At 38.0% G+C, this 19920-nt stretch overlaps 1 protein-coding gene across 1 annotated transcript in view; it reads right to left on the bottom strand.

Moving 5' to 3' along the window:
- The window catches only part of LOC473397 (ovostatin homolog 2), a 93389-nt gene that overhangs the window by 38290 nt on the left and 35179 nt on the right, over nt 1-19920 (bottom strand). Inside the window, 2 exon segments of the mRNA XM_063786184.1 lie at nt 1731-1815; nt 2631-2799. Of these exon segments, the coding sequence (XP_063642254.1) occupies nt 1731-1815; nt 2631-2799 (254 nt within the window).

The raw sequence follows: 19920 nt of genomic DNA, 5'->3' as shown, positions 1-19920 counted from the left end.
ATATTAAATTCTGGTATTTTCAACTACTCTTCATTAAAACTTAGAAAAAAATTTATAATCATTTCCTAAAGTCAAAAGAAGATTTGAAATGCTACTGAAAAAAAAAAAAAGAAGGCTGAAAACTGGTTTGCAAGATTCTCTGGGGCATCAAAGGCATCTTAAGAACCACGCTTGCACGTTCATTAGACAGCCCTCTAATCAATGTATCTTTAACAGACGGCTGGAAATACTCAAAGGCAAGTAATTTTCATGTCATAAATTAAACAAAGTGCTTAACAAATATGGCAAATATTAATATTGTTAACTGTTTTTATAAAGTATATGACAGTTATTGATTAGGAGAGTAGCTTTGAAGCTGAAAAACCTAGGTCTAAATCCTAGTTCTGCCATCAACAAGCTCCATTACTGTTGATAAGTTATTTTAATTCTCTGTGTCTTATTATCTTTCTTTATAAAATAGAGATGACAATAGCTCCTATCTCATAGCACTGTGGTAATGATATATGCAGAGCTTAACAAACTAGTTGACATTCAAAAAACATTTATTTTATTTTTTATTTTATTTTATTTTTTTCTGAGACAGAGTTTCACTCAGTCGCCCAGGCTGCAGTGAGGTGGCATGATCTCGGCTCACTGCAACCTCCGCTTCCTGGGTGCAAGCAATTCTCCTGCCTCAGCCTCCCGAGTAGCTGAGATTACAGATGCCTGCCACCCTGCCCGTCTAATTTTTTGTATTTTTAGTAGAGACGGGGTTTCGCTACGTTAGCCGGGCTGGTCTCGATCTCCTGACCTCGGATGATCCCCCCCCACCTTGGCCTCCCAAAATGCTGGCATTACTGGTGTGAGCCACCGTGCCTGGCCAATTGTTTATAAATTATTATTAGAAATTTGAGAAAAGGCACTAAAAAAGAAAATAAAAATAAAAATAATTTTCCAAAAACAAAATACAAATTTCTGAAATCGTGTAGTTTTTTTTACATTAAGAGAATTCAAATAATTCAGATTAACTTGATAAGATGCTTTATCTTCACTTTGCCATTTCAATAGCTCATATTCTAATTTTAATGAAAATATGCCATGATAGTAAAGATTCAATGAGAATTTCACACCAGCTGCTAGAATCCTACACTGGCACAACATGTTTAGTGAGGAGTATGGCAATCAGAAGACTAAAAGAATGTTACATATTTTGTCTTGGTAATTCCTTTTCTGGAAATCTTTCTTAAGTAAACAATTTTTCATTCAAAAGCTACCTATTATATGTTATACACAAAGACATATACTGCAAAATTATTAATTACCAGGAAAACAAAATGAAACAGCTGACATATTATATAATAAAATAATTAAATTGGGTATAGTCACATAAAAACATGTGCAGCAGAAAATTGGAATTCATGAAAAGATTGGCATAATATGTAGGCATGTTTTCTTAATTATTATAAATAGAAAAGTATGATTGCAGTCATGGAAAATATTCATTAAAATTAGAGGAAACTTACAATGTTAGTGACATTACAATGTTAATGGCAGTTGGTCAAATTAATAATAGGTAATGTCTTGTGTTTTTCTCTATATTTTTCAAATTTTCTACAGTGAGGATTCATTGCTTCTCTAATAACATTAATGTAAGCATATAAATAATTAAAGTTTCATGGTTAATCTCACTTCTCATTCTCTCTGAGCTTTGTGTTTTCTTGTGAAGGTAAATCTCCTGAAGAAATACTCACTTAGCACATACATCCACTTGGAATTCATCATCTGAAATAGTTACTGTTTGTGGTGCATTGACCGTAACTTCAAACTTGGGCAGCACTGGAAACGAAGAGAAATATACGTTAGCTTGCACAATCACAGGCAAGCAAACCTTATTGCAGTCGTATAGCTTACTATGATTCCTTGTACCCTCCATCTGTATGAGCTATGTATCATTTGCCCCAAATTGTGTGGCACCATTCTACATGGTGGTGTCTCACTAATGATTAATTCCTCCTCTTTCTTTTCTTTTCCCTATCCTCAGAATTTCACATTTTGTTTCTTTTTGTTTGTTTGTTTGAGACGGAGTTTCACTCTGTTGCCCAGGCTGGAGTGCAGTGGTGCAATCTTGGCTCACTGCAACCTCTGCCTACAGGGTTCAAACCATTCTCCTGCCTCAGCCTCCCGAGTAGCTGGGATTACAGGCATGCACGACCACGCTGGGCTAATTTTTGTATTTTTAGTAGAGACTGGGTTTCACCATGTTGGTGAGGCTGGTCTCCAACTCCTGACCTCATGATCCACTCACCTCAGTCTCTCAAAGTGCTGGGATTACAGGCGTGAGCCACCACACCCGGCCTCACATTTTCTTTCTATTGCAATCTCTTAGATCTCTCCTAGAAGACTGTGGGGATTCTAGAAAAAATGTATATTTTCTAGGGGGAAAAAGAAGGCAGGAATCAGAATAAGGATACTGGGGAAGGAGTGAGGAGCAGCAAAGTGCTGATGACAAAGCCAACCAGGTCAAGGAAGGGAGACAAAGAAAACCAGTTCTAGCTTCACCTACTCCTGCCTAAGTCTAACATAAATGTTGTGTTGGTCCATCCTTTAAACTCTTCATCTACATAGGACAGCTACAAATAGCAACTGGTTACCATATCTTTTAACAGCAAATTGGTGTGTCACTGTCTTCCTTGAGTTTCTTTTCACAACAATCCAGTAATCTCCAAACATTGGTTCTGAAATCAGTTGGAACGAGAGTTGGGTAATATTTCGGAAAGAAGTCACATTTTGCCATTGAAAAATCCGATTGTTTTGAGGATCCTAGAAAATAATGAAAAAAATATAAACAATCAGAATTTGTATGAGAGTATTACCCTTTGCTGCCATATTTCGGATAGTTTCGGATACTTTCACAAGGGTTATTTTAGGCCAATATTTTCTCTTATGAAACAAACAAGTAGCTTTTGGTAGGGCCTGTGAGGGCTTAAGAACCCTAATGTCTATAAATCTTAGAGGATTATACACTATGCTTTGGTCATACAAACTTGTACTGCCTTTATTCTTTTTTCTTTTTTTAAAGTATTGTAATTGTACATACTTAAAGGATACAATTGGCGGGGCACAGTGGCTCACACCTGTAATCCTAGCACTTTGGGATGCCAAGGTGGGCAGATCACTAGAGCCAAGGAGTTCAAGACCAGCTTGGGTAATATTGTGAAACCCCATCTCTACTAAAAATACAAAAATTAGTTGGGTGTGGTGGCGTGTGCCTCTGTAATCCCAGCTACTTGGGAGGCTGAGGCAGGAGAATCGCTTCAACGTGGGAGGTGAAGGTTGCAGTGAACCGAGATCATACCACTGCACTCCAGCCTGGGTGACAGAGTGAGACTTTGTCTCAAAAATAAAAAAAAAAAGTGGGGGGGTACAATTTGATGTTTCAATACACACACACACACACACACACACACACACATATCTATATATTTAGTATAATGATCATATTGGGGCAGTGTTACCAGTACTTCATTCATTTATCTTTTTTTTTTATGGTGAAGACATTCAAAAACCTCTCATCTAGCTATTTTGTAATTTGCTAAATCTTACTGTAAACTATTGTCATCCTACTGTGCAATAGAACACCAGAACTCATTCCTTCTTCATTCTTTTCAGATTAAATAAAATTTTAAAACACTCGTAGAGTGTCAGATGTGTTCCAAGGACTGATCCAAGTGCTCAAGGCACAAAAATGTATATGACATGTTCACAGCCCATATTAGCTTAAAATTTTAAGCCATTGTGCTCCTTGTTATTATAGTCATATAATTTTCTTGCATTATGGCTGCAATTCACATTCTGTAATCAGGGTATAGATGTCTAAGTAAAGTGTTGGCTTAATAATTGTTGTTCTAATCAAATTGAATTACACATTAACAAAACTTACTTAAATTTTCCTTGTATATTTAATTCTATCTCTTCCCAGGCCAAGTCAAAAAAAATATGAACCCTTGGAAGAATTACATCTAGAAGTGACCAGTCCTAGTCTAAATATTTAAATACATAACATGAGGAATTCAGGCCAAAAGTTTATTCTGATAGGTCTGTTTTTTGATGTACTAATAAAACTGGCCATCTCTGCTATAGTTTTGCTAACTTGTTGCAGAAGTAATCTCAAGAAGAAAATAGTCCTATTAGATTATGTTTAGGATGGATAGTTCAATATATATTTTGCCAAAATGTTATATTGAATTTACACAAATAAACACACACAAGCTGTCATAATAAGTTCATTTAGCAACTGTTTTAGGATAGATTTTTATTCTGGAAGATCCATAATGAATTATATTTTATATGAAGACAGGGCTACCTTTCGCGTCAATATTTTGATAGTGAAGAGTGCTGGTACATCAACAAAGTACTTGTATAGTAAACAAATTAAAGATGTTTTGTGAACTAGCTAGGCCTTGAAGACTCACAGGGCTTGGTGTGTAATACTGTCATTCTTAGAGATAATTAGCTCCAGGTTGTTCTTTCTGCTGGAATTGTGAATTGCAAATCCATTCTTATCAGAGTGAAATCAGAACTTCAACCCTAATCAAAATTGATTGGATGAATTAGTGGGTGTTACAAAAGTAATGCAATGAAGGGCCCTCATATTTTTGACATTCATTTTTATTAGATCCTTCTTATCTGGAGATTAGGTATGTGAGAAGCTCGGAGAAATAATCTTAGAAGAGCCAAGCAGAATTTCTATATCTAAATCCATGTTACTTACATAGAATATATTGTTCTTTAAATATAAAAATCTATAGATCTGTACAAGACCAATCGATACAAGTAAAAAAAAAATGTCTGATCCTGCTTGAAGTAAATTATCTCTACGTTGAGAGATGAAATGTATTAGGTCTCTCCTGCTAACTTGAGGAGTAAAGGAATTTATTAAAAAGTTACTAGGATCTTTTTATTCCTTTTTTTTTTTTTTTTTTTTTGCTTGCAGTGAAGCCCGTAGATCCTTAAGATTCTTTACCAGTTGTGTGGTCTTAATTTCACAAATTGAGGAATCTGATCCATAGATGGTTCCACTTGAACGGGGTGGGAGGGTAACATTCTCCTTCCATGAAATGTGAAGACTGCATTGTGGGACATGGAGGGGCTCCATGAGATCCATTTAGTTGCATTCATCCTCCTGTCCCCAAAGTATATCAGTAAATGTATTGTTTCTTGACAGTTTGGGTGCTATCCCAGCCTCCCAAGTAGCTGGATATGGGAATCTCCAAATGGCTAGATAATAGTCTCCGCTTCCAATTCAGTGAAACTATTCTTAAGCATGTTAATGAAAATATACTTCTTTCCTGGATCCTAAAAGGTCTAAATGAAAAAAACTCCTATTCCTAAGGATGGAAAACAAGTATTTAGCAAAAGCCACTACCAATCCGTACCTTGGTTCCCAGACATATCTCTAGAAGAGACAGAAACAAGCCCTTTAATATAATTTCATTGTCAACTTCCTTGGAATTAGTCCCTTAATATGTCTTGTTCTAAATCCCTGATCATCTTGCCACACATTTGTTAAGGCTTATAAAAGAGTGTACATCTTTACCTCAGGCCATTTGTAGACTTGTCACATACTTTGGTAATTTCCCAACATATGTGTTTCACTTCCAGTAAAGAAGTTAGAAGACTCCATTCCCAGATTACCTTGAATCCAGGGGGCAGGTAAATGACAGGCTCGACCAATGAGATGCTCTGTTCTGAGACTGGGAATCAGGAGGGAGTGAAATGGGGAGGCCATGGAAGAGTTTATTTTCAGGGAACTGTGAGTATAATGGCAACTTCTAGTTCATTGAGGATAAGATAGGCAGAACCTTTTCACATCCACTCCAATGTGTTTATTCCACACACGAGGAGCCACAGTGGGAATTCTGATCGTTGCTAGACTTGTCAATTATACCTACACATTTGGAAAATGAATAAATAACCAGAAGATGGATCCGGTCTCTGTTAGACCTACAATGAAGACAATTTGGCCCCAAATTCTGGTTATTCCTGATAGTCATAATCTTTGCCTCTCATCTCAGATGTTATTAGTGAGGTGATATTCAGTATTTTATAGAATATTTAGATATTTATCTTTCCAGGAACTCATGTGCTTTGGTAATGAGGCAGAATATCTTTGAGAAAGATAGGAGTGAGACCTTAGGGATGGGTGTCTGCCTAACTGAAGTGGACTCCAATGAAAATTATATAAATATCAAGGCATGAAAATTCAGCACTCACTATCACGCACTGGTGAAAAAGATCATCAAATAATCTCCTGTTCGCCATTGACAAAGTGCCTATTGACAGCAAGCATTTGGGGACCACAAATTTCCACTGCTACAGAACGATACCAGGCTGATCACTTCTAAGAGTTCTGAGAAAATTAAAGAAAAGAAAAACAAGCTAGGAACTTTAAATTAGCCCTTATCGTCCGGAGTTCTGTAACACAATTATCTCTAAGTCTCCAATACAGCTACTGAATGTAATGAATTAACATTACATTTATTGATGCATAAATAGTACCATTCTCTCCTATGTATCCTGAATGGTACTATTTATGCATCAAATAGTCTCTCGAAACATTCTCTGTGGAGTTAAACAATTAAGCAATTTTCTTATATAACAGTTGAGAAAGGTTGCTCTAAATTTTTGGTTGAAGATATACATTGAAAAGTGAGTACTTTCAATTTTTATGTTAAAACTCTCATTTATTGCAGAGCAGTTCTGTAATCAAAATGCCTCATTATTGTATGTGCTTAGATAGAGGCTGATAATTTACCTGTGAGGGATTTTTTTAAAAATTACTGACTGTGGAGGGGAGGAGCCAAGATGGCCGAATAGGAAAAGCTCCGGTCTACAGCTCCCAGCGTGAGCGACGCAGAAGATGGGTGATTTCTGCATTTCCACCTGAGGTACCGGGTTCATCTCACTAGGGAGTGCCAGACAGTGGGCGCAGGTCAGTGGGTGCACGCACCATGCGCGAGCCGAAGCAGGGCGAGGCATTGCCTCACTTGGGAAGCGCAAGAGGTCAGGGAGTTCCCTTTCTGAGTCAAAGAAAGGGGTGACGGACGGCACCTGGAAAATCGGGTCACTCCCACCCGAATACTGCACTTTTCCGACGGGCTTAAAAAACGGCGCACCACGAGATTATATCCCGCACCTGGCTTGGAGGGTCCTACCCCACGGAGTCTCGCTGGTTGCTAGCACAGCAGTCTGAGATCAAACTGCAAGGCGGCAGCGATGCTGGGGGAGGGGCGCCCGCCATTGCCCAGGCTTGATTAGGTAAACAAAGCAGCTGGGAAGCTCGAACTGGGTGGAGTCCACCACAGCTCAAGGAGGCCTGCCTGCCTCTGTAGGCTCCACCTCTGGGGGCAGGGCACAGACAAACAAAAAGACAGCAGTAACCTCTGCAGACTTAAATGTCCCTGTCTGACAGCTTTGAAGAGAGCCGTGGTTCTCCCAGCATGCAGCTGGAGATCTGAGAAGGGGCAGACTGCCTCCTCAAGTGGGTCCCTGACCCCTGACCCTTGAGCAGCCTAACTGGGAGGCACCCCCCAGCAGGGGCACACTGACACCTCACACGGCAGGGTATTCCAACAGACCTGCAGCTGAGGGTCCTGTCTGTTAGAAGGAAAACTAACAAACAGAAAGGACATCCACACCAAAAACCCATCTGTACATCACCATCATCAAAGACCAAAAGTAGATAAAACCACAAAGATGGGGAAAAAACAGAGCAGAAAAACTGGAAACTCTAAAAAGCAGAGCGCCTCTCCTCCTCCAAAGGAACGCAGTTCCTCACCAGCAACGGAACAAAGCTGGATGGAGAATGACTTTGACGAGCTGAGAGAAGGCGGCTTCAGACGATCAAATTACTCTGAGCTACAGGAGGACATTCAAACCAAAGGCAAAGAAGTTGAAAACTTTGAAAAAAATTTAGAAGAATGCATAACTAGAATAACCAATACAGAGAAGTGCTTAAAGGAGCTGATGGAGCTGAAAACCAAGGCTCGAGATCTACGTGAAGAATGCAGAAGCCTCAGGAGCCGATGCGATCAACTGGAAGAAAGGGTATCAGCGATGGAAGATGAAATGAATGAAATGAAGCGAGAAGGGAAGTTTAGAGAAAAAAGAATAAAAAGAAATGAGCAAAGCCTCCAAGAAATATGGGACTATGTGAAAAGACCAAATCTACGTCTGATTGGTGTACCTGAAAGTGACGGGGAGAATGGAACCAAGTTGGAAAACACTCTGCAGGATATTATCCAGGAGAACTTCCCCAATCTAGTAAGGCAGGCCAATGTTCAGATTCAGGAAATACAGAGAACGCCACAAAGGTACTCCTCGAGAAGAGCAACTCCAAGACACATAATTGTCAGATTCACCAAAGTTGAAATGAAGGAAAAAATGTTAAGGGCAGCCAGAGAGAAAGGTCGGGTTACCCTCAAAGGGAAGCCCATCAGACTAACAGCGGATCTCTCGGCAGAAACCCTACAAGCCAGAAGAGAGTGGGGGCCAATATTCAACATTCTTAAAGATAAGAATTTTCAACCCAGAGTTTCATATCCAGCCAAACTAAGCTTCATAAGTGAAGGAGAAAGAAAATACTTTACAGACAAGCAAATGCTGAGAGATTTTGTCACCACCAGGCCTGCCCTAAAAGAGCTCCTGAAGGAAGCGCTAAACATGGAAAGGAACAACCGGTACCAGCCGCTGCAAAATCATGCCAAAATGTAAAGACCATCAAGACTAGGAAGAAACTGCATCAACTAACGAGCAAAATAACCAGCTAACATCATAATGACAGGATCAAATTCACACATAACAATATTAACTTTAAATGTAAATGGACTAAATGCTCCAATTAAAAGACACAGACTGGCAAATTGGATAGAGAGTCAAGACCCATCAGTGTGCTGTATTCAGGAAACCCATCTCACGGGCAGAGACACACATAGGCTCAAAATAAAAGGATGGAGGAAGATCTACCAAGCAAATGGAAAACAAAAAAAGGCAGGGGTTGCAATACTAGTCTCTGATAAAACAGACTTTAAACCAACAAAGATCAAAAGAGACAAAGAAGGCCATTACATAATGGTAAAGGGATCAATTCAACATGAAGAGCTAACTATCCTAAATATATATGCACCCAATACAGGAGCACCAAGATTCATAAAGCAAGTCCTGAGTGACCTACAAAGAGACTTAGACTCCCACACATTAATAATGGGAGACTTTAACACCCCACTGTCAACATTAGACAGATCAATGAGACAGAAAGTCAACAAGGATACCCAGGAATTGAACTCAGCTCTGCACGGACCTAATAGACATCTACAGAACTCTCCACCCCAAATCAACAGAATATACATTTTTTTCAGCACCACACCACACCTATTCCAAAATTGACCACATACTTAGAAGTAAAGCTCTCCTCAGCAAATGTAAAAGAACAGAAATTATAACAAACTATCTCTCAGACCACAGTGCAATCAAACTAGAACTCAGGATTAAGAATCTCACTCAAAACTGCTCAACTACATGGAAACTGAACAACCTGCTCCTGAATGACTACTGGGTACATAACAAAATGAAGGCAGAAATAAAGATGTTCTTTGAAACCAACGAGAACAAAGACACAACATACCAGAATCTCTGGGACACATTCAAAGCAGTGTGTAGAGGGAAATTTATAGCACTAAATGCCCACAAGAGAAAGCAGGAAAGATCCAAAATTGACACCCTAACATCACAATTAAAAGAACTAGAAAAGCAAGAGCAAACACATTCAAAAGCTAGCAGAAGGCAAGAAATAACTAAAATCAGAGCAGAACTGAAGGAAATAGAGACACAAAAAACCCTTCAAAAAATTAACGAATCCAGGAGCTGGTTTTTTGAAAGGATCAACAAAATTGATAGACCGCTAGCAAGACTAATAAAGAAAAAAAGAGAGAAGAATCAAATAGACGCAATAAAAAATGATAAAGGGGATATCACCACCGATCCCACAGAAATACAAACTACCATCAGAGAACACTACAAACACCTCTACGCAAATAAACTAGAAAATCTAGAAGAAATGGATAAATTCCTTGACATATACACTCTCCCAAGACTAAACCAGGAAGAAGTTGAATCTCTGAATAGACCAATAACAGGAGCTGAAATTGTGGCAATAATCAATAGGTTACCAACGAAAAAGAGTCCAGGACCAGATGGATTCACAGCTGAATTCTACCAGAGGTACAAGGAGGAACTGGTATCATTCTTTCTGAAACTATTCCAATCAATAGAAAAAGAGGGAATCCTCCCTAACTCATTTTATGAGGCCAGCATCATCCTGATACCAAAGCCTGGCAGAGACACAACCAAAAAAGAGAATTTTAGACCAACATCCTTGATGAACATTGATGCAAAAATCATCAATAAAATACTGGCAAACCGAATCCAGCAGCACATCAAAAAGCTTATCCACCATGATCAAGTGGGCTTCATCCCTGGGATGCAAGGCTGGTTCAATATATGCAAATCAATAAATGTAATCCAGCATATAAACAGAACCAAAGACAAAAACCACATGATTATCTCAATAGATGCAGAAAAGGCCTTTGACAAAATTCAACAACCCTTCATGCTAAAAACTCTCAATAAATTAGGTATTGATGGGACGTATCTCAAAATCATAAGAGCTATCTATGACAAACCCACAGCCAATATCATACTGAATGGGCAAAAACTGGAAGCATTCCCTTTGAAAACTGGCACAAGACAGGGATGCCCTCTCTCACCACTCCTATTCAACATAGTGTTGGAAGTTCTGGCCAGGGCAATTAGGCAGGAGAAGGAAATAAAGGGTATTCAATTAGGAAAAGAGGAAGTCAAATTGTCCCTGTTTGCAGACGACATGATTTTATATCTAGAAAACCCCATTGTCTCAGCCCAAAATCTCCTGAAGCTGATAAGCAACTTCAGCAAAGTCTCAGGATACAAAATCAATGTACAAAAATCACAAGCATTCTTATACACCAACAACAGACAAACAGAGAGCCAAATCATGAGTGAACTCCCATTCACAATTGCTTCAAAGAGAATAAAATACCTAGGAATCCAACTTACAAGGGATGTGAAGGACCTCTTCAAGAAGAACTACAAACCACTGCTCAAGGAAATAAAAGAGGATACAAAGAAATGGAAGAACATTCCATGCTCATGGGTAGGAAGAATCAATATGAAAATGGCCATACTGCCCAAGGTAATTTACAGATTCAATGCCATCCCCATCAAGCTAAGAATGACTTTCTTCACAGAATTGGAAAAAACGACTTTAAAGTTCATATGGAACCAAAAAAGAGTCTGCATCGCCAAGTCAATCCTGAGCCAAAAGAACAAAGCTGGAGGCATCACACTACCTGACTTCAAACTATACTACAAGGCTACAGGAACCAAAACAGCATGGTACTGGTACCAAAACAGAGATATAGATCAATGGAACAGAACAGAGCCCTCAGAAATAACACCGCATATCTACAACTATCTGATCTTTGACAAACCTGAGAAAAACAAGCAATGGGGAAAGGATTCCCTATTTAATAAATGGTGCTGGGAAAACTGGCTAGCCATATGTAGAAAGCTGAAACTGGATCCCCTCCTTACACCTTATACAAAAATCAATTCAAGATGGATTAAAGACTTAAACGTTAGACCTAAAACCATAAAAACCCTAGGAGAAAACCTAGGCAATACCATTCAGGACATAGGCATGGGCAAGGACTTCATGTCTAAAACACCAAAAGCAATGGCAACAAAAGCCAAAATTGACAAATGGGACCTAATTAAACTAAAGAGCTTCTGCACAGCAAAAGAAACTACCATCAGAGTGAACAGGCAACCTACAAAATGGGAGAAAATTTTTGCAACCTACTCATCTGACAAAGGGCTAATATCCAGAATCTACAATGAACTCAAACAAATTTACAAGAAAAAAACAAACAACCCCATCAAAAAGTGCGCAAAGGACATGAACAGACACTTCTCAAAAGAAGACATTTATGCAGCCAAAAAACACATGAAAAAATGCTCACCATCACTGGCCATCACAGAAATGCAAATCAAAACCACAATGAGATACCGTCTCAAACCAGTTAGAATGGCAATCATTAAAAAGTCAGGAAACAACAGGTGCTGGAGAGGATGTGGAGAAATAGGAACACTTTTACACTGCTGGTGGGACTGTAAACTAGTTCAACCATTGTGGAAGTCAGTGTGGCGATTCCTCAGGGATCTAGAACTAGCAATACCATTTGACCCAGCCATCCCATTACTGGGTATATACCCAAAGGACTATAAATCATGCTGCTATAAAGACACATGCACACATATGTTTATTGCGGCACTATTCACAATAGCAAAGACTTGGAACCAACCCAAATGTCCAACAATGATAGACTGGATTAAGAAAATGTGGCACATATACACCATGGAATACTATGCAGCCATAAAAAATGATGAGTTCATGTCCTTTGTAGGGACATGGATGAAATTGGAAATCATCATTCTCAGTAAACTATCGCAATAACAAAAAACCAAACACCGCATATTCTCACTCGTAGGTGGGAATTGAACAATGAGAACACATGGACACAGGAAGGGGAACATCACACTCTGGGGACTGTTGTGGGGTCAGGGGAGGGGGGAGGGATAGCATTGGGAGATATACCTAATGCTAGATGACGAGTTAGTGGGTGCAGTGCACCAGCATGGCACATGTATACATATGTAACTAACCTGCACATTGTGCACATGTACCCTAAAACTTAAAGTACAATAATAATAAAAAAATAATAAAAATAAAATAAAATAGCGTCCTGATGTTCTGCTCTTTTCCTTTATCTTGTTTTATTTTCCTTACAGTAGTTCTTTGAGAGATAGTAACTCACGATAGAGAAACATGGTCTTTGGGATCAGAACGTCTGGATTATAATCCCATCTCTGTTATTTAGCATCTGTTGCATTGGACAAGTTACTTAACCTGCCTAAGCTTCATTTTTCTCATTGATAAATTGCAGATAATAGCTTCCAATCTATAGACTGTGATGAATAAATGGGTTGGCATTTGTAAAATGCTTAGAATGTTGCTTGGTATGCAGCAATAATTCAGGAAAGATTAACTATCAGAACACTTAATACCATCTGAAATTATGCCATTGATATAGTTTGAATATTTGTCCCCTCAAATCTCAGGTTGAACTGTTATCCCCAGTGTTGGAGGTGGGGCCTGGCAGGAAGTGTTTGGGTCATGGGGGCAGACCCTTCATTGCTTGATGCTGTTCTTGCAATGGTGAGTGACTTCTTGTGAGATCTGATTGTTTAAAAGTGTGTGATGCCTCTCCTCTTCTTGCTCCCATACTGGCCACGTGAGACACTTGCTCCCCCTTGTCTTTCACCATGACTATAAGTTTTCTGAGGCCTCCCCAGAAACAGAGCAGATGCCAGCACCATGTTTGCTGTACAGCCTGCAAAACCGTGTGCCAGTTTAACCTATTTTCTTCCTTTTTTTTTTTTTTTTTAAAAGGAGTTTCACTCTTGTTGCCCAAGCTGGAGTGCAATGGCACAATCTTGGCCCACTGCAACCTCTGCCTCCTGGGTTCAAGTGATTCTTCTGCCTCGGCCTCCCGAGTAGCTGGGATTAGAGGCGTGCACCACCATGCCTGGCTAATTTTTTGTATTTTTAGTAGAAACAGGGTTTCAACATGTTACCCAGGCTTGTCTCAAACTCCTGACCTCAGGTCATCTGCCTGCCTCAGCCTCCCAAAGTGCTGGGATTATAGGTGTGAGCCACCACACTTGGCCCCTATTTTCTTTGTAAATTACCCAGCCTCAAGTATTTCTTTACAGCAACACAAGAAATATACAAATGACAATATGCAGCCATTTGTATATTGTCTGCATCCCAAATTCAATGTAAACTTCATGAATATAAAGATTTACCTGCATTATTCTCACTGTATTTCTAACATCTGACATGACAGGCACATTAAATGAATTAAAAGACAAAGCAAAAGAAAATAATCACCTCCCCTCTTTTCCCAATCAGTTTAAAAGCATTAAGAGATTATAACCTGTCACCTGCCCTTCGCATTATACTGTGACTTACCTAAGGGTATGTAATCAGTAGATTCAAGATGGTTAGAATCCTTGCACAATACTGGTTTCCGGAGGTGAGAGTTGGTAAAAAATCTTTAATCCTGTTGCCTTTCAAGATAAAATCAATTTTAGATCACATAACAACATAGACTAGCAGTCTGGACTGATTTTTTGTTCTATGTATATTTTCAGTTTCCACTTATTTATTTCTCCATCTCTAATTGTCATATATTTAGAGATACTTCACTGACATTTCCTAAATTCCATGTCTTTGAGTTCCTTAGTTTCTCTAATTCTAATGGCTTTTGCTCTATTTTCCTAATTAAGAGCTGTTGATAAAAACCTTTAAATAAGAGAGGACAAAAAAAGACATCTCATATCATACCCCACTATACTTTCACTACTTTGAATTTGGCATTTTTGTTGAACTAGGGATATTATCTCACTTATAAACACTTTAAATATAGTAGAATACTTTAAAATAGTAGAAATCAAATTCGAGGGTAGACATAGGAGCAAAATGGGGATTTATATTAGACACCAGTATATAATGTACATAATATTATGTCAGGAAAGCTGATAATTCCCTCACATATTAGTTCTTTTCCTAATATTATAATATTATTAGTTATTTAAAATATTATTATAGTTTTATAATGAAGTTCTAATGACCTTATAACTTAACCTTATTATAACATTATAATAACCTTATAACTTTATAATTATAACTTTATAACTTTTAAATAAAATTATATTAATACAACTTTAAAAATATATTATAACTTTATAATTTATTATAACTATATAGAATAACTATTATAGCTTTATAATATTATAACTATTATATAATTACTATAATATAAGAACTTTATTAAGTCTTTTTGCTATTATAACATTATTTGAGATATTATTTCTCAGACATTAGTACTAATTGTAAATTTGTACTCTAAGAATTCTGAGATTAAAAACCCACACCATGAATATTTCTATTTATTTATATATTGTCACATATATTCACCATTTTAAGACTTAGTTGCCTTACCTTCACAAGGTCATAGCCATCTTTTCCAAAGTCAGCCCATGCAGGTGTGTAATAAATTCCATTGTAAAGGATATGATCATCTTCAAGACACGGCACTTTAAGGCCATCTTCTAAGTTAAGTCCTCTGAAATAATAGCCATGTAGTTTGCTGGAATATAGCTGACTATACACCTAGATGGTAGAAGAGAATCAACTGTATTTTTTCATAGAAAACAATTCATTTTTCCCCACAAGCAGCATATAAATAACCTATATAATCCTATGAATATCCTGTGTAGAACTGTCATCATACCTATACCAAATAAACACATATTGAGAAAGTATAGGATCTTAGATCTGTAAAAACTTTGAAATACTATTTAATCAGTTAAATAATTGCTGGCTAAATCACATTAAAACTAACAAAAAGTCCATGAGGCTCAACTGGATTTTAATACATTCCAGATAAAGGCACTGCTCAATACTCTTTGAGGACTCATTCAAGGACATTGTTAGAGAATGTTCTCGGTTAATTTACTAAATCTCCCTGAGCCTAAGATTAGACATTAATCAAAATGGGAATACTGCATTAGTTCTATAGGGTTGATTAATATGAGAATAAAATTAAATAATAGATACGGGAATACTCAGTAGAGACAGTGTCAAATAGTAGACCTTTAGCAATTGTTATTTATTTTTAAAAGTGTTGCTCATTTTTTCCATAAGAGAATCAGTATAATTGGAGTAGAGTCATTGTACATGATTTCTAACCTAAAATATTTTTTATGCCTGGAATTCTGGACAATTTTTTTCTCCTCTAGTTTATTTAAGGTATCCTGTTTTTATCCAAAGGTAAAGACATAAAACTATACTGTTGGTGGTAAACAAAGATGGTTTTAATTACTCACAGTTTGTGCTGACAGCTGACCGTAATTTCCTTAGTAGCAATACCCTCTGGTCTACAGCCCAAAGAGCACAAAGAGAGTTTGAAGCAGCCGAGACTTGAAGATCGATATTGGATCCTGGTAAACTTTTTTCTTTAGAAAAATTTAAGTCGACCTGAAAATGAAAATAAAAGGGCAAAAGGATGGCAAGCCATATGAGAAGAATCATCTTTTAGACTATTCTTAACTTTTTTAAAAACACACATAAGTTAAAAGGGCTTTCTGTGCTTTACCCACCTAATAATATTATTATTATTAGGAACAACTGGATTTGGAACAACATCCAAAGTGAATGCTATAATCCTGCTACTCTTCAATCGTCCAACATATTAACTTCTCCATAGCTTTCTTTTATTTTTCATTTTGCAATTCTATGAAAAATTGGGAGTTTAAACCCAACACTCTCTTAAGTTCTCCTTAGTTTTCCCCCAAATTAAAAAAGAATCATTTTTGGCACCTACCTGATTTTCGAAGCATTTCTCAATTCGGAATTCGGTGCTGTCAGTGACCATTTCTCCTCCAGGATGCAAGCTATAGACAAGCATATCTACTGAGGGCACTGATTCAGGGTTAACGTCTATAGAAATGGAAAATATGCCCTTCCTCCCTGTGAAAAGAAAATTTCAAACCGAAAAAGTGCTTTGGTGAGATAGCTGACTGTCATCTTGCAGAAACCCTCCACTGAGTTTCTAGCCATCCTACCCACTGCCAAAGAGACTGCCCCAACCCACCAAATTTAATTTATAAAGCATTTCTAGGAGGAGTTCATAACCTATTCCATAAATTATAAAAGAAAGAAATAGTTGAACATTTCTTATTACGTCAAACTTCAGTCTACTTTTGTTTCTTTTTAAAAAATCCCTTCTTGTTTGAATGTAAAAGTACTTACCTGTCTTTCTTGGAAAAGAAAGGGAAGGACAATGACCCTTTCCCATTATAGTAGTGTTTGGAATATAATTAATGCACTATTAAGTAATTATTTTTTCATTTGGCATTGTGCCTATTCACACGTCTTTACATGTTCCCCAAGGGTAGTTTAGGGGGCAGTAAACAGTCCTAAAATGGGAGGATTGTGACTTTTAAAGAAAAATGTAAAATATACCCCAATTAAAGCATTCTATTTGTATTAAATTATATGCTAAAATTAGAGGCCTCACCATTTTCGTTGATCTCAATTTTCTGTTGCCCATGAAGAATGATTACACCTTTTGAAATCACCTAGGAAAATGAAAATATAATCATAAAGTTTAGAGGATAGAAACTAAATTTCATTTAATTATAAACGAATGTGATTTACCTCCTTTTCTTGTCTGAGCAATACTATTGACATGTTTACTAGTAAACTCAGGTTACCAGTAAACAAGCATATGACTCTAATAGCTATATTCAAGAGAATTTAGGAGTCACAGATAAACTTGCTATAAAGCAATTTAATGTTCCACATTCCAAAACAGTTTTCTAAGACCAATAAACAACTTTTTATTCATATTTGCAAATGCTGAATTACATCTAAATTTATTTAGTTCAGTGAAACAAAGTTACACAAAGGCATTAAGAGTCTCCCAGTGCTTGTCTGGTTTTCTGAAAGGTGTGTTTGATATGCAAGGTATAAGCAAGGCCTGTTCATCCATCTCCACCCAAAATTTAAAGAAAAGAAAATAAAGTAGCAAGCTGGGGGTGCTCCAGAAAAAAGCTTCTCTCACTTCACCTTTATCAGCAACTGTGTGCAAATTTGCATCAGCAGACTTTTGTTATGATCTCTAAAGTGCAAACAAAGGCTGGAGACTTGAAATCTAGTACAAACTCCTTGAATTTTTAAATTACAGTTTTAGAATATTATTTTAAAAGATGCTGAGACTTGCAGAAAATTTAAAGCTTCCATAAGATCTTGCAGCTTGAAATTGCAGGAGCTGGTACTCCTAGTCCATTTAATATTTCACTGAATATTAAAATTGCTTTAAATCTCTGAAGTGCCAAGTTTGGGTTATTAGTTCATAAAAAAAGAACTGAGCCTCAACTAGCTGGAAAATATTGTTTTGGGAACTAGAACATTTGCAAAAAGGCATAAAGCTCAAAGTTTAATGAGCCTGAGAGGTCTCAGCACTGTTGGCTATATTAGCTCACTGACTTCTCAAAATGGAAAGACAGCTCTCGTAACAGATGAGTAAACTGAAGAGGCACACAGAAGTACTGATATTTGTCAGGTCACACAATTAAGAAAAAAGCTTAAAAGACTGAGTATCAAATTAATTACTGAAAGCCTGAGAATCAAATTAATTCAGCCTCTATCCATTCATTCTAAAATATGATATTGAGGGTTCTCTCTGTGATGTGTACTCTGCTAGGCAGAATTAAAGTCCACCCAGCCTATTATGAAAGAATATGTAGAAGACTGGAATTGTCTAGGAGATTAGAAAGTTTCATTTAAGCCAAGAGATGAATGCTGAGGAGGAATCAGCTCGGAAAATGAGGTGCAGGCAGGTTGGGAACTGTGGTAGCAAATGGGAACGAAGATTGTTATGGGCAGAAGGGAAAACCTGTGGGAGGCTTCGGAGCCAGAAAAGCACATGGCTTGTCCAGGAAAATGAAAGCCCTCTGTGTCTGCAATAAAGAAGGCTGAAGTGTAGAATGATGCAAAATGAAGCGGGCGAGCTTCACAGGTGCAGAGCAGATACAGTGTTGCAGGCAAAAGAAAGGAGTCTGGTATTTGTTTTAATAGAAATAGGCAGTCATTAACTGTATTTCAATTAGGGGAGTGAAATAAATAATCCTAATTGCTTTTTAAAAAAATCACTCTAGATTTCCAGAATAAAGAAAGAAAGAAGAAAAGGAGGGAGGAAGGAAGAAGGGAGAGAGGAAGAAAAAGGCTATTAGCAGACTCATTTAAAATGGAAATGAGGTAAAGTAATTGTAAAGGCCTTATCAGATCAGAGGGGGGCAAACCTAAGCTATTTCAAGAGGGAAGCTGATGACAAGTAGATCAATTCACACCACAGACCTGCAAAATGGCTCAGCTCTGGATTAGGAAGTATTGGATATTAAGTCGAGCAGAGGTGTGGCCAGAAAAGAAGGCAAAAGTCAGGGGCATGTGGGAGTGTCTTTATAAAAACTAGTTAAGAGGTTCAGCTTCCCTGTAATCCCAGTACTTTGGGAGGCCGAGGCGGGCAGATCACGAGGTCAGGAGATCGCGACCATCCTGGCTAACGCGGTGAAACCCCGTCTCTACTAAAAAAATACGAAAAAATTAGCCGGGCGTGGTGGCGGGCGCCTGTAGTCCCAGCTACTCGGGAGGCCGAGGCAGGAGAATGCCGTGAACCCAGGACGCGGAGCTTTCAGTGAGCGGAGATCGAGCCACTGCACTCCAGCCTCGGCGACTGAGCGAGGCTCTGTCTCAAAAAAAAAAAAAAAAAAAAAAGAGGTTCAGCTTCTCACTCAAGGATGCTTGGTATTTCTCACACCCCAGTATGGCAATATTATTGTTGACATGTTGAAGGATTTCTGTACCGGTTGGTAAAGAGCCACTTCCCTGAGCTCCCCAGAGTCCCCTCCCTGCTTCCCTAGAACCTCTCCTCCACAACCAGCTCCTCCCACTTCCACCACTTTGCCCCCAGTCTAAATGAGCCATGCTTGGCTTAGCTAAGGGCTTCAGTGGAATTATGACTTATACCTTTTCTGATGGTTTGGTGTCCATACCTTGCTGGTTTGAAATATTTTAATGTTTGTGGAAATGATGAAGGAAAGAAAAAATGCGAGAGGTAATATAATGAAAAAGTGATAGAAATTGGTGATGCAGTAAAT

The sequence above is a fragment of the Pan troglodytes genome, chromosome 10 (assembly GCF_028858775.2).
Source record: "Pan troglodytes isolate AG18354 chromosome 10, NHGRI_mPanTro3-v2.0_pri, whole genome shotgun sequence".
Taxonomy (NCBI): domain Eukaryota; kingdom Metazoa; phylum Chordata; class Mammalia; order Primates; family Hominidae; genus Pan; species Pan troglodytes.
The sequence above is the reverse complement of the archived record's forward strand: the minus strand, read 5'-3'. Positions and strand labels throughout refer to the sequence as shown.